At 48.5% G+C, this 15,153-nt stretch overlaps 1 protein-coding gene across 6 annotated transcripts in view; it reads right to left on the bottom strand.

Moving 5' to 3' along the window:
* LOC144149283 (uncharacterized) overlaps positions 1 to 15,153 on the bottom strand; it is an 82,621-nt gene that overhangs the window by 53,499 nt on the left and 13,969 nt on the right. For 4 of the 6 annotated variants that reach the window (XM_077680834.1, XM_077680835.1, XM_077680836.1 and 1 more), the window contains exon 5: positions 2,335 to 3,098. In XM_077680834.1, the coding sequence (XP_077536960.1) occupies positions 2,335 to 3,098 (764 nt within the window). Of the gene's footprint in view, positions 1 to 2,334; positions 3,099 to 6,958; positions 7,291 to 10,996; positions 11,099 to 15,153 lie in introns of those variants that run through there. The other 2 variants (XM_077680839.1, XM_077680837.1) reach the window with 2 other exon arrangements.

The raw sequence follows: 15,153 nt of genomic DNA, 5'->3' as shown, positions 1-15,153 counted from the left end.
CACTTTATCTACGCCTTGCTTCTGTGATAAGAACTTCCGCTGAAAGTCAAACGATAAAACCAAGTCGTCGGGTATCAGTTCAGACGAGGAGAACGCTTCCAATTGGCCTTGAACACTGCCAGCTGTTCAGCGGCCAGTTTCGGTTTCATACGAGGGTATTTCCGGAGGTCTAGTGTCGCTTCTTAGTAGTACTGTCTATTCTGACAAAGTCTCCAACAGCCTTGTATTTGTTTATTTTCAGAATTGCTAGGTGGCGCTGCAATGTAGTAGGCTCGTAGTGCTGAACTCGCTTCACAGCCCGACGGCGGCTTGGTAAAAGCTTGCTGGGCATGATTCTAGCGCATCGTACCTTATTCCTGCAAGCAGGGCTACCATAGTGAGTCAGAACATGATAATAAACCGCAAATGAAAGTTCTGACTGATAAGTGATCATCAGAACGTCAACAAGCATCTACCAAAGAGTTTGGTTCTCAACTCCAAACGAATTTTTTCACATCGCTTGCTTGCCTTCAATATTGTGCCGGTCATAATCATTGACAAGTTGTTTTTACATCACGTGGAGGCTAATTTGAGCCTTTAATAATGTCAAACCACCAGATTACTTCTAGAGAACTCTCCAAAATAGCAAAATTTGAAATAAAGGTTGGGCTTCACCACATGGCACGGGCACCACGTGGGCTAACATTTTCTTTTATATCTGACAAATCGTACTGCGCAACTCAATTTTTTTTTTAGGACGGGTTTTTCAAATGTCTACCTACAAAATGTATATTCTAAATTTTTTCTACTACCGGTGGTTTATTATACACAACTTACTTTTTCTTATTTTCTTCGACGCGTGGACAAAAATTTCGAATTCGATAATTTTTTTCGGAATCTATATTTAGGAAAACAATATTAAAACTGGTGTTGTTGGAAAGCACGTGGAATAATTTGCATTTTATGTCACTGCAATGTGTGCCTAATCATTATGTATAGCACAAAAAAATGTTTTGTTAGACCCTTCAAAATTGGTCAATTTCCCGTGGTAACGAAATAGTTAAGCAGTGGTCCCGGGTTCGAATACTGGACCAGGACAAATTTTTCTTCAACTGCGAAGTTTCTGAGAAAGCTGTATAGCTTTCCTTTGTGGTCGTATGGTTGCATATATATGACACCCCCCCCCTCACACTCTCGCCATACTTTCCTCCTTCACTATCCTCGACGTTCCATCTCATTTGTCTTTGGTGTACCCTTCGTTCACTCGGTTACAACGGGGGTCGACAGCGCTGTGAAACCACAGGAGCAGGCACTTAAGTGCCGCGCAATAAAATAAGCCTCAGAGCCTTATCCTGTGCCCTCTCTATTTTGAGGAGATTAACGGCCGTGTCAGAATCCCAGATAACATTTCCAGGGCCCACAATTGGTAGAATAAGAGTTTTATATGCCAAGAGCTTAGTGAAACTTGAGGCAGCACGTAACAATGCTTTTAAATGGCAGAGTTTGGACACTGCTTTGCCAAATGTGTGAGCGATACGTTTGTTCCAACGGAGGTCCTCAGTTATGAGAAGACCAATGTATTTGAACTCTTGAACACGTGTGAATGCATTACCATTAGCAGTGTAATCAAAGGGAGAGGGTTTTTTTTTGTTAGTAATAGACATCGGAGCACAATTTTTATAATTCACGGACATCTGCAAAGTCTTGCAGCATTGCATTATTTTGAGCAGTTCAGTGTTCACTTTCAGTGAATCACCAAGAGAAATGCTGAAACAAGGGATACTGGACAGTAGTTGGGATGCATTTCAACAATTGTTTGACTTAAAAACAGGTTCAACCCGAGCAACTTTCCAGTCAGAAGGAACTACACACTCGAATAGTGAGGCTTTGAAAACCGCACTTAAGCACTGGGATACCCATTTTAAATACTGGAGGAGCAGTGCTGTGGGAATATTATCGGGGACGCTGCTTGCTTTTTTTCCCCCCCTGAATCAAGGTTCTTGGCTGCGAGACATGAAGATCGTACATGGTGATGCCAGCCCTCTCTGGTCAGGGGGCCGAATCGCAACCATTCTGCGCAAAAACCGATTGAACATTCCCATTACATTCATCAGCCGACATTTTCGCATCAGCAACACGCGAGCCGTTAACAACCAGTGACACGCAGTTGGACCAGCTGCCATTTAGCAATTTTCAGAATTTACTAGGTGCTCCCTTTACATGATTCATTAATGTAACAAGAAAATTAAAAACCAACGGGGAAAGAGAGGGTGACAAGTTGAGAGAGAGAGAGGTAAAAAAGAGAGAGGAATATAGGAAGACCGAGAGAGAGGGCAACAAATCCACACAGCATACCTGTTAAAAGGCCTGGGACCTCCGTAAGGGTTGAACGGGGGCTGGAAAGGTGGCCCACCACCGTGCCAGGGGCCGCGGCCTCTCCCTCCCCGAAAGTTCACAAAGGGGGCCCCCCCACGACCATTTGGCCTCGGAGGGTAGTGGCCGTGGCTGCTGCCCCAGTTCCCACCGTACATGTTGTCACCGTCTGCCTCACTCGACGCAAAAACGTTCTCCTGTGAGGAACGCCTTCCTGAAGACGGCAAAGAGTCACACTCAACGGGTTCTCCGGTCGCCTGCTCTGTGGTCGACACCAGCCGCCCACTGTCAGAAGAGTCAACCGGACGCCTCTCCGGCTCCTCCTCTTCGTCTAGTAGCTTGCTGCTGCTGGGAGGTTCGGCGAGGGGCCTCTTTGGCCGCTTTACGACTGCCTCCCCGTCGCTGGATGGTTGGCCGAGAGGCTTTTTCGACTGCTTCGCAGCTACTGTCTTCCCAGGTGGATCAGTTGGACACTTTTTGAGCTGCTTTGCGGCTGCTGGCTTCCCAGCCGGATCAGTGGGAGGCTTTTTGAGCTGCTTTGCGGCTACTGGCTTCCCAGCCGGATCAGCGGGAGACTTTTTCGACAGCTTTGTGGCTACTGGCTTGCTGCTGACGGCTGGTTTGACGAGGGGCTTTTTCACCTTTGTCCCCACTACTGTCTTATTGCCGCTGGCAGGGGGGCCATCGATAGGTTTCTTTTTTGGCTTGTCTTCTGGTTCGGCTTTCTTCGGGGCTTCCTCTTCCTTCTGCGGGGGAAACAGTTTGTTGAATGAAAATCAGCCGTATGAGAATCCGTGCCCTTTTTGCTGGGCAAGTGACGAAAGCTTTGAGAGGGGGAGCAAGGTATTTGATCTGAGTGCTGTGAGGGTGCATGGCACGTGCTAGCACAGTGTGACCCAAGCAAGAAATGCCCTATGTATGCTGCCCTTGAGGTTTCTGCACCTCAACGGGCACTCCAGGAGGTCAGTAAGGATAAGGCATCCATCGCATAGTTTACCATGCAACTTGCTGCAGTGACACGGTTTGAAAGCTTATTGCACAATGAAGAGCAGCCTAGCCGGAGCAGTGGATTCCGGTGCAGTCAACACACCATGAACTTCTAGTCTCGGATAACTAACTACTAACGTTGCCGGGGTGCTCCGTGTGCACCACCAACTGCCATAAACTGAAGCTGGCAGCCAAAAAATTTATTTAAACCGCCACTATTATCATCATCTATCCAAGTCCATTGCAGTAAACAAAGCCCTCTCCCATTGGCCTCCAACTGCTCATGTTTTGCGATGCCAGAGTCCATTCTTTTCGCCTGAACTCTCCGACTTAATCCTTCCAGCTTCTTCGTGATGTGCGCACAATTTGTGTATTTATGCGAGTGTATTTCACCAATAAATTTCGGGTGGAAGTAGCACTAGTCCCTTTCACATTCCCTTCGCCCAAATTTTGCGCTTCACACGTCTGCAACGCAGTACCAACTCGCCCAAAAGAATGCCTTATTCGTCGCTCCATCAAGTCAATGGCCTTCCCCTTCTCCTGGACCCGTCCCTTGGTGATAAGTTCATTATTCTGGTGGTCCCCAGGTCCTCCTTTCGTCGCATTACATGCTTTGCCCATCGCTATTTCTTTCTCTCAATTTGAACGGTGATATCTTTCACGCGAGTTTGTACCAAGATCCAGGACACTCGTCTCCCGTCCTTGAGTGTTACTCCTAACAACTTTCATTGCATAACTCATGGGGCTGAACCAAATTTTCTTTCCAAATCTTTAGTAAGGTGTATTTGCCTATGTCATCATCATCAGCAATATGCATTGCTTGTATATGTTTCTTTTTAGTGATAGACTGAAATCATGCGAAGTTTTTTGATTCTCTCTCTCTTTTTTTTAGTTAGTCCACAATTTCGACAGCTGGTTCTTATGTGAACGCCTTTATGGACATTTACTTCAACAAAAAATTGGGCCCATCTCCCCGCAAGGGGGACTCGAGTAAATGCGTCGCATAGGGGGTGGGTGTATTGCGTTAACGTTTAGTGTTTGGGGAGTTGGTGGTAGTGAATGCGTTGTATCAGCAGCTTCTTGACGTAGTTTGAATGAGTCAAGGATGTAAGGCGCGTTCGTAGCCTTTCATTCTGTGTCGGTTTTGTGGCGCAGTGGGTAGAGCACCATGTACATTGCGTTCCGCCCGCAGGGTCGAGAGATCGAAACCATGCGCCGGATAGTATTTTTTTTAATATAGTGTAGGGGGAGGGGTGCGGACAACGACGGTGCGGACTACGACGGACGTCAACGCGGGTGACATTGTGAGTTACTGAAATGTTCTGCATTTAAAGATCCTCCGTCGCATGCCCCCGCGCGAGGGACACGAGTAAATGCAGAGCATTGGGGTGACGTGCCTGCGCAGCCCGCTGGCGTTTGCGGACGGCCTCCGGGGCGGCGTCTCGACGACGACGCTCGGCGGCCGCTTCTCGTGCGTGTACCGCGGGATCTGCGGCCCGACGCTGACGTGTCGCAGCCGCGTGTCGCGCACGAATCAAAGGGTCCGTGGCCTGACGCTGACGAGCAGACGCTGCTTCTTCCTGACGAAGGCCTGGATCCGCTGCTCGACGTTGACGCTTGGCCGCGGCTTCTTGTTCACGAAGGTCGGCGTCGGCGGCACGCTTACAACGCTTGCGTTCGGAGTCGGCAGCGCGCCACCTCGCCGCCTTGTCTTCTGCCGACGTCGACGAAGACGATGGTACGATGTCTTGTACTGGTTCCGCGACGCTGATGTTGGATTGCGTCGCGGTACTAGTTGAACGTCTTGCTTCCATCGCTTATCAACTGCGACCGCCGACGAACGCAAGAGAAGAGAGCGCAGGAGTTGACTGGAGTGGAGCCCGCGCCAACCCGCTTTATAGGGGGTGGTTGTATTGCGGTAACGTTTAGTGTTTGGGGGGTTGGTGCTATCACGTGTACGCCACGCAGCTATCACACCACTAGCACGCCGCTGAGTCGCCAACGCATGCCGCTGACGACGTAGTTTGAATGAGTCAAGGATATAGCGCGTTCGTAGCCTTTGATTCTATGTCGTTTTGTGGCGCAGTGGGTAGAGCACCATGTACCTTGCGTTCCGCCCGCAGGGTCGTGGGATCAAAACCAGGTGCCGGTAACTGTTATTTCTTTTTCTTTTTATAGTGTAAGGGGAGGCTGGCTGCTGCGGACGCCGACGCACGGGTGACATCGTGAGTTATACAAATGCTCTGCATTTAAAAACTCACTAAGTGGTAGTTACGCAAAGTGGACCACACGCACTGTCAATGAGAACTGCATGAAGCTTAATATCAGAGATCCGTGCACAGTTTGACTCTTTCGTTACCACGTGAAATTGATCGATTCTTAGGAATCTAAGAAAACATTTTTTTTTCTGCTCCTGCCTTTTCGATTTCATTTTTCTTTTAAATGCAGAGCATTTCTTTAACTCACGATGTCACCTGTTCTAGGCGTCCGTAGTAGTCCGCATCGTTCGCCCCCTACACTATATAAAAAAATAATACTTACCGGCGCCTGGTTTCGATCCCACGACCATGCGGGCGGAACGCAAGGTACATGGTGCTCTACACAGTGCGCAACAAAGCCGACACAGAATGGAAGGCTACGAACACGCCTTATATCCTTGACTCATTCAAACTACGTCAAGAAGCTGCTGATACAATGCATTCACTACCACCAACTCCCCAAGCACTAAACGTTAACGCAATACACCCACCCCCTATGCGACGCATTTACTCGAGTCCCCCTCGCGGGGAGATGGTTTAATCCTTTTTTCCATTCCCTGCCACCGTGGCTGCTTTTCTGATGGAGACAAAACGCAAAAAAAAAAAAAAAAAAGAAATCCTTGGCGAACCGCTGCTCCGTTCTCGCTCAAACACCACACGGAGGTCGAATTTTGTAATATATTTTGTTTGACAGCGGGAACAGCAGCAGATGCCTGCTTGTTCTGAAAACAAATGAAACGATTTCCGGCTATGGGAAAATGGCGGCCAATTTGAACGTGCAAGCTCATCTTGGAACAACGGCGCCACCTGGGATATGCCAAACGAAATGCACGATGGCAATTCACGGCAGGAAGGAGCCAAATGAAGTTGCAGATGATATGAAAACGTGTTTTGTCGATAGTTTATGATGGCCACAAACAGTTACATTAGAGCTAATACGAATCATAATAAACTATTCCCGCGGTTCAAGAGTGTCAATGCCAGTCATCCGGTTTCAGATCGTCTGTCGTCTACTGTGCCAGGTTACGCCGCTTTCCAAAATCAGGTTCACGTTTCTTTGTTGAGGTCTGTGGCTTTATTGTCGTTTGACTTGTATTATTCTGTGCGTGCGTGTCTGTGCTTGTGACATGGTGTCATGGCGTCGTTCACTGCAAACCAAAAAAAAATCTCTGGAGCATGTTTTCGTTTCCTAGAGACCCAAATTAACATCCCCCTCGCGAGGGGCACGATCAAATGCAGAGCATTTCCGCGGGGGGCCACCTGCAAGTCGTATGGATTACGTATTGGTTGTTGTTGTTGTAATTGTTGTTGCTAATTGTTGTAATTAACGACGACTCCTAATCGGCTTCTCGTTGACGTACGCTGGGATCCGCCCGACGAAGCACACTTTGAGCAGCGACAGCCTCCGGATTTGCGAGTCGACGAGCACGTGCTGCTGCCGCCTCTCGTTGCCGCATGGCCGGATGCGCTTGTCGGAGCTGGCGTTTAGCGGCGGCTTCGCGTTCTCGCAGCGTTGGATCCGCCGCCCGACGTTCACGTTTGGCTGCGGCTTCTCGCTGGCGAAGTTCGGCGTCGGCGGCTCGCTTGCGGCGCTTGCGCTCAGCATCCGCAGCACGCCGCCGCGCCGCCTTCTCTTCCAGCGTAGACATTGTCGATGAAGTCTGAAGGATCGCCTGGTTTCGATCCCTCGACCCTGCGGGCGGAACGCAATGCACATGGTGCTCTACCCACTGCGCCACAAAGCCGACACAGCATGGGAGGCTATGAACGCGCCTTACATCCTTGACTCATTCAAACTACGTCAAGAAGCTGCTGATACAACGCATTCACTACCACCAACTCCCCAAACACTAAACGTTAACGCAATACACCCACCCCCTATGCGACGCATTTACTCGAGTCGCCCTCGCGGGAAGATGGGCCCAATTTTTTTATATACCGTAAAATTCCGAGCAAGCGCCCCCACCCGTGCAAGCGCCCCCCCACCACTTCAGTGCTAATTTCAAATTTCCGCGCCATTCCGGGAAAGCGCCCCCCCCTCCCTCCACGCAGTTATCACGCACCACGTGCAGGCAACACTGGCTTGCTGGAGCCAGTCTAAGAATCCAATCCAATCTGCTTCAACCGAACGCTACACGCCATTTGTTTCTTTGTTTTGGCGGTGGTAGGTCATGCATTCCTACACAGTTGCAAAGAAAATCGAGGTGATCCGATGGCACCGAGAGCACGGGAAAAACGTGCACCAGACCTCTCGACAGTTCAAGCTCGACCGAAAGCGCATGCGTGAATAGGTGAAGAATTTCGACAATCTCCTGCAGCAAAACTTCGGAAAAGCAATACTTCGACGGAAGCTAAGCAACAGCGCCCCAGTGTTCAGCGAGTACGTGGACGATACGCTGTTCGAGTTTTTAGAGCGCGAAAGAAGCGCTGGACGCGCCGTTAGCAACCGGCTGCTGTCTGAAGAGGCTGTGAAAATAGCAAACAGCATGCAGTTAGGTAGCTTTGTAGCTTCCAGCCACTACATAAGCAGGTTTGGAAGCAGCGGTTCGGCGTTGCAATGTGCCACGCTATGAACGAGAGCCAGAGGACGCCCGAGGAATCTGCGGAGGCATTAAGCGCCTTCCGAACTTCCGCGAACTTCCTGCGATGGCGAAATGACGTCAAAAGGCAACTTTAAGAAGCCGTCGCGGCAGCAGGTCCTTGTGGCGCGCTGCTTCAAGGGGTGCGGCATTGCAAACGCAATTGATGGCTCCGAGGACGGCGACCTGCACGGCGGGCTGGCAGATGTCGGAGCCATGGTGCCAGAAGACCGGGGTGGACTGGAAGACGAGTGCGCTGAACTGTTTTTGGCTACAGACTCTGAGGAGCCTTTCGATGGTTTCGAAAGTGACGAACAGCAGTAAGATCAAGCCGTGGCACCCGAAGACTGAGGCAGCAGAGTGCTGCGAACTTTTTTTTTGCTGCTAAGTTTTCCAATGGTTTCCAAAGTAACTAACAGTAACATCTTTAGCGTAATAAAGTTCATCTTCCTAATGAAAGTTTAAAACCACCCGCACTGCGTTTTTTTTTTTTTTCGTAAAAACAATTGTCGCCGCCATCTTGAATTTTGGTGCCGTTCCGGGATAGCGCCCCCCCTTCACTTTGCCGGTAATTCCGCCTTGCTGAAGGGGGGCGCTTGCTCGGAATTTTACGGTAGTGTAGGGGGAGGGGTGCGGACTGGAGGGGTGCGGACTACGACTACGGACGTCAACGCGGGTGACATCGTGAGTTACTGAAATGCTCTGCATTTAAAATGCCCGTGTGCACGAGATTTCAGCGCACGTTAAAGGAGCCATGAAGACAAAATACAAGTTGGGTTTATGAGAAAGACTGCTTAGTCCCGATAACAATGATACCAATATCATCGCAATCTTCGAACAAATAACGGAGATATCAAAGAAAACGTGTGAAGCAGTCGCGACCCCCTAGCCACTTTTCCGCAACTTTTCTATGACGTCACAGAACCTCGTTTGCGCGATTGGCGGCCGCCTAAGTGACCTGTCGCGACGACACATGACTGGACGTCTGTAATGGAGCCTCTAGTTCCATTTGACCGCATCACTTGAATGCTAACTGCAGTTAACGCACTGAAAATTATGTTTTATTGTTGGCCCGTATGACGTCATTCTTGCTCATAACACGTCACTGTGGCGCAAAATTTGAAAGTTTTTAAATACTTTTTGCTCTACTTTTGTTTAAAAAACATCTTTTGTGGCTGTAATGGAGCTGAGTGATATAGTGAATCCTAGTTCTTTCAAATTAAACGAAGTTGTATTTTCTCTTCATGGCTCCTTTAAAGATCCCCAGGAGGTGAAAATTAATCCGGAGCCCTCCACTACGGTGCGCCTCATCATCAACATGTGGTGCCCGTGCCATGCAGTGAATCCCAACCTCCATTTCAAAATGCGCAATTTTCGGTGGTTCCCTGGAAGAAACCTAGCATTTGACATTATCAGAGGCATCAATTTGTCCCCATGTGACGTAAAAACATGTTTTCAATGACTGACTTTGCATTTACGGCCAGCGCAGTATTTGGGACAAGCCCATGATGTGGAAAAATTTGCATAGAGTTGAAAACAAAACTTGGTGGATGATGCTTGTTAACGTTCACTGTCAGTTATCTCTCAAAACATAAACTTGCAGTTTATCACCATCCTCTGACTCGCTATTGTAGCCCCGCTCGCCGTAATGAAGTGCGATGCACAAAAATTGTGCCCAGCAAGCTTTCACCAAGTAGCTGTTGCACAATGAAAGAGTTCAGCACTACGAGCCTCCTGCATTGCAGTGCCACCTTTCATTCTCGAAATTCATGTCTAGAAAAGAAACAATACCAATCTGGAAACCCCGTCCGAATAGACGGTTCTGCAAAGGACCAACAGTAGACCTCCGGAGATGCCCTCACGTATGAAAACGAAACTGGCTGGCAAACAGCTGCTGGTGTGCAAGGGCGGTGGTTTAAGGCGCTCTCCTTGTCGGAACTGATATCTGGCGATTGGGTGTTACATTTTGACTTGCATCGGAAGGTCTCATCGCAGAAATTGGGTTAAGGTGAGATGAAATCACGAGCGGCAGACTTTTTTTCAAGGATCAGTAGCCGACGCTGAAAGCGCCATGGCAGATAGATTTGAAGTTGGGTAACTGTGTAGTAGCACCATAAATTTCGCAATGCAGAAACGAAACCAAAACTGTTGTAAACTGTTTGCAAATGGTCCTGCGGTAAGTAGAACTACAGCATAACTTCGAACAACCTATGCAAAGGCAACTGCTTAAAACCATAAAACTGCTTAAAACCACTAAATAACGTTGCAAATAGGCGCTGCGTGATATTTTCAGCCGATTTCAAGGATTATTACAGTTAGAGTGCAAACCTGACGATTGAAAATCATCTTACGATTCACCATTAGAAAAACCAAACATTGATGCAGAGTAATTACGCAGCGCGCCTTCTTCTTTGGTACCGGTGACGTGCAATGACCACGCCCCTTTTCCACACCCAGGTGATGCATACGCGTGTCAAAAATCATGTGTTTGCTGCGAAAGTGAAAACAAAACTGATTTGCAAAGGGAATTTTCTGAGCTAACTCCAAATAGCTTTGCTGGTTCCAGAAACGCCTGGAATGCTACGAAAAAAGGCTCCTAACATATCGCTCAAATTGAACGATTTTGAATAGGCGCGGTAACGAAGGAGTTAAGGCAATCTAATGATTTACCGGCCACATCTGAAAAAATAGCACTTTGAATTTTGTTTTGCATCTCTCCCCCCTCCACAGAGGAACAAAAGCTTTTTTTTAACCACAGAAATTATGCCACACTAAGTCTTTTTTCTTTATCCACGAGTGCAATCAGCAAACGGCACTCACAAGCACTTTCCTCCCTTCGACGCGGCGGTCTTGCGAATAAATGCCAATTCCTGCTTTTCTACAGCTCAGGTATGAATGAAATTTTGCCCGCACGCTTTTGAACACTTGAGGAATCTGAAAACTGCAAAAACAGAGAGTGTTAAAAATAATTTAGACTTAATGGGCCAAGTCTCTCTCTCTTGAACACCTGCACGCACACACACACACACACACACACACACACACACACAAAGCTTCGGCAAAAAACTTAAGAAGCACTTCTATTTTTGTAAACTAAGAGGTGCTCAAACAAAGGTCTGTGAGGGGTATCAACATGCTGGAAAAGTTTACCAAAAAAGTAACCCCTTCTTCCTGTCAAACCCTAGAAGCGACATTAAAGTTGCCTTTGCCACAAAGAATGCCTTCTTTTTTTCCCCTTTTGGCCAGCTTCCCTGCATAACATGCACTGAATGGTTTGTCTTTCTGTTGAACCGCAGTGCTGCACAAAGCAAAAGAATAAAAAATTAAGAAAAAGATCAGGCATGCACAGAGCAAGCGCAAAGCCATGCCACATGCCAACGCAGCTGATAAAAGAGAACATGAACACCGGCCAAAACATTTTGCTAGAATAAAACAGGATGCAGGGCTTTCCGTCCAACCCTCGATTTTAGCCAACAACACTCCTGACTAACCACAAAGGGACTTCTGAGGGGCAACCATGAGAGCAAGAAGTGCGCTGAGCTAGCCTGATATGAAACAATGCTGGTTTGGAGATGGGTCGACCGCCAGCAACAGCAAGAAAGACACTGCTCGCACTGAGCTGCTCACTCTGCTGGACCCATTTCCATGACACGTAGCATCATTCCTTTTCTATACGCCTCGAGCTTCGCGATCGCTGCGCCGCCTGCCGCAGCTTCTCCGCGGCGTTGACGGGATTTGCGCTGCGTGGCTGATAGGGGCTCGTGCAGTGTTTTGGTTCTGTTTTGCTTCTTTTCGCCTTTCCGCGCCCCCAAAAAACTTGTTATGATGACGTCTATAAGCAAAGAGTACGTTTAGTTTACTGAAAAGGCAGATGCCTCTTCGTAGAGTACGCGATCGCCTGCAAGAGCTACCCGGGGACGCGGTTCTGCGCACTTCGTCGCCGCTCTTACGGGCGTCGGCGACGGTAGCAGCATATCACCACTGCCACCTCCAAATACGTCAAGCACAAATGAATTCTACTGTCGCCTCGTTTACACCTGATACTAGCGCAGTGAGAGGTTAACTTCATTTTGCAGCGTGGACAACGAATGCCGCTTCGTTTCGAATATATACGTAGCACAAAAATATGTTTCGGGGATATGATTACCCAATCCCGGACAATAATGCCGGACAATAATGCAATTATGCCTTTTATAAGAATATAAACCATGCGAAAATGTTAAGTATATTCCAAGCCTGTGCGTCGTTAAATATTTGCCCACACACGCCTTTTAGCAAGAACGAAGGCAAGTTAATGAAACCACGGAAAAATAAATGCTGTGCAGGTGCAGAAGAAACATAATAGATCTAACGGAAATGAAAAAAAAAACAGTGCAGCTTCTGACACGCCAAAGACGTTCGTCGAAACTTAAGCCAGGTAGGGCTCACCAGACCAACTATACGCGAAATGCACTGCAATTTCGCGAAACATAGGTGGGGGTGGTGGGGGGGAGGAGGGGGACGCTGTGTACAAATACGGAGGGGAATCAAGCAATGAACGTTTTAGTAATCACACACACGAATCTCGCGTTCACTGTCCTTTTGTTTTTCGACTTCAACGAACAGCTGATCGTACGGCGGACGCATTTTTGGAAGTATACAGGGTAGGTAGTTCAACAACTTAAGCGATGAAAGGGGTCGTTGTAAGAGTGTGGCACGTGATAAGGCCCTCTGATTCGCGTTTCTGCTTTATTCTGCAGGCTCCCTGTGCCATATGACGATATTTCGAAGAAGCATTTAGTCGCGGGCGCGGATTATATTCTAAACCCGTCTCCGCACTGCTTGCAGAGGATATATGTAGCAGATGACTGTTTGCGGGCGCTCACCTCACGACAAGACGACTCTGTCGTGTGCTGATCCCCGAGTATAATTATGCATTGTCCATCGTACTTTTGTTGAATATTCCCGGAATTAACAGACGGGCTTATAAATTGTGGGGATCAATATCAGAGGTATAATATTGGCAAACCTAACTGGAAGGTATGAGTGCTCCGCTGAATATGTAAGCGCAAAAAACTGATTTGCATCGTAGTGTATACCCGTAGCATGAATATCTGAGAAACCGGTGGTTACGCAGACACTGCTAGTAAACTCAGGGCAGTGTAACTACAATCCGCTCCATCATATGCCAGTTCCGCGACGCTGGCCTGTGACACACACCTGGCGCTTATACAGACCAAATATGCCACACTAAGATCGCGTCAGAAACATTTACACTCTCGTAAACATACCCCATTTGCGAACAGAGTGACTCCTCCTCATAAACATGGATTTCAAACGCCCGCAAACGGTAAATCTCAGTCGTGAACGTGCCGCAAAAGCAGCGGCGACAGTGGGGAGCGGGACGCGGACTCCCGCGGCTGATTTCGAAATGGGCCGCAAGGGGGTTTTCAGTGGCGCCCCTACAGGCCGCGCTCGAGGCGTATAAGCTGCATCACCGCAGAGGGCACACTCACCTAAAATTCACCTCCTCGGCAAAGAAGAAAAAAAACAATTTCCGCAGCTTACGCTAGTGGTGCAAGGCTGGGGGTCGACCTAGCTTCTTCCGGTTTTGCTAAGTTTGGTTGGGTTTTGCTAAACTTTGCAATGTTCCTGCTAGGCTAGGCTTAGAGGAGAGGTTTAGAGGTGTGTTCAAGTTTCGCCACATTTTACAAGGCCGTTCCGGTATGTCCCCCATGCTGACAGTGGAACCCAGGGGGGGAAGAAGCTCGGTTGACCACCAGCTCTGCTGTTTTCTCCAGCCTTGCACCCCTAGTGCGAGCTGCACCGATTCTTTTTTTTTTTTTTTTCATTTTAGTAGTGCAGGAAAGACCACCCCCTTCAAAATGGCATAGTAATGGGAGCACATATGCCTATGCCCCTTGTGTTCACAGTTGAGCAAGTGCGGAAGCCGGCTTCACTGTTATAACACCCTGTCTGCCGTGGTGCACCCTTTACAGGGGGTGCAGTTTTTTCTCTAGGTACTCTTTTTGCTAACGCCACTGGACCAAGCTCAAGCTTAAACATTTCCGCTGTTACAAGGGTGACACCTTAGCACTTCTTACGAGTTGTGAATGACCCTTTGAATGCTACAGAGTGCTTCTTCGAGTGGGTTGGCTGACATTGCAGCCAAATGGAAATTGGTGAAAGAGCCATGACCTTCTGGCAGCAGCTGTCACCATCACGGGCCAATACGCCTGAGTGAGCACATTGTTACACCAGCGTTCAGCTTTAAGGTGTGGTTGGTTGAACGTTGCGCCTATCGATGTGACAAGCTCCACACTACCACAGGTTTCTTTGGAAGTGTGTAACAGCTTAACCAGCGACTTAACCGGGCCACGAAGACAAAATAAAAGCTTGGTTACCGTATAATGCGGAATATAGGACGAGACTTTTTACAGAAAAATTTGCCCAAAAGTCACCCCTCAACCTATATTGCAGTCACTGACAGTTGTCATCTGGCCCATCCAAACCCCAAAGGCCCCATCACCACCACCATCAATCGGACACGGCGCCATCTTTGTTTTGTTGCTTCTCTCGCTGTCGGGGAATGTGTGCGTGCTATTTTTTTCTTGCTCAAAATGAGTTTAGGCACTTGGTGCCAGTTCCCAGCAGCATTTAAAAGAAAAGTTGGGGGTTTTCCAAGGCCAATGACGTGTCCGCCTTGCGCCAGTTCGGTTTCGCCAAAAGAAGTGCTGCTAGCGGTGTTAGCTCAAGGGGCAGCTCTCAGTATGCAACGCTCGGAAGGCCTCGTTTCATGGGCGCTGCTCTGTGCACCTGTGCTGCTGTACAAAGGGGCAAATTTTGTCCGCTAGCGTCGTGCGATGTCTCTACGAATGGATACCCCAAGATGTTTGCTGACCGCCTGCACAGACTGGCTGTCGCTACGGTCTGCACACGAGTGTCCCATGCTTTGCGCTCGCTTCCCGATGACATGGTCTTGCGAGTGTTTAAGAAGT

Source organism: Haemaphysalis longicornis, unplaced genomic scaffold (genome assembly GCF_048455015.1).
Source record: "Haemaphysalis longicornis isolate Haplotype H1 unplaced genomic scaffold, Haemaphysalis longicornis Haplotype H1 scaffold_8, whole genome shotgun sequence".
Lineage (NCBI taxonomy): Eukaryota > Metazoa > Arthropoda > Arachnida > Ixodida > Ixodidae > Haemaphysalis > Haemaphysalis longicornis.
This window is presented reverse-complemented; position numbering and strand designations above follow the sequence as displayed.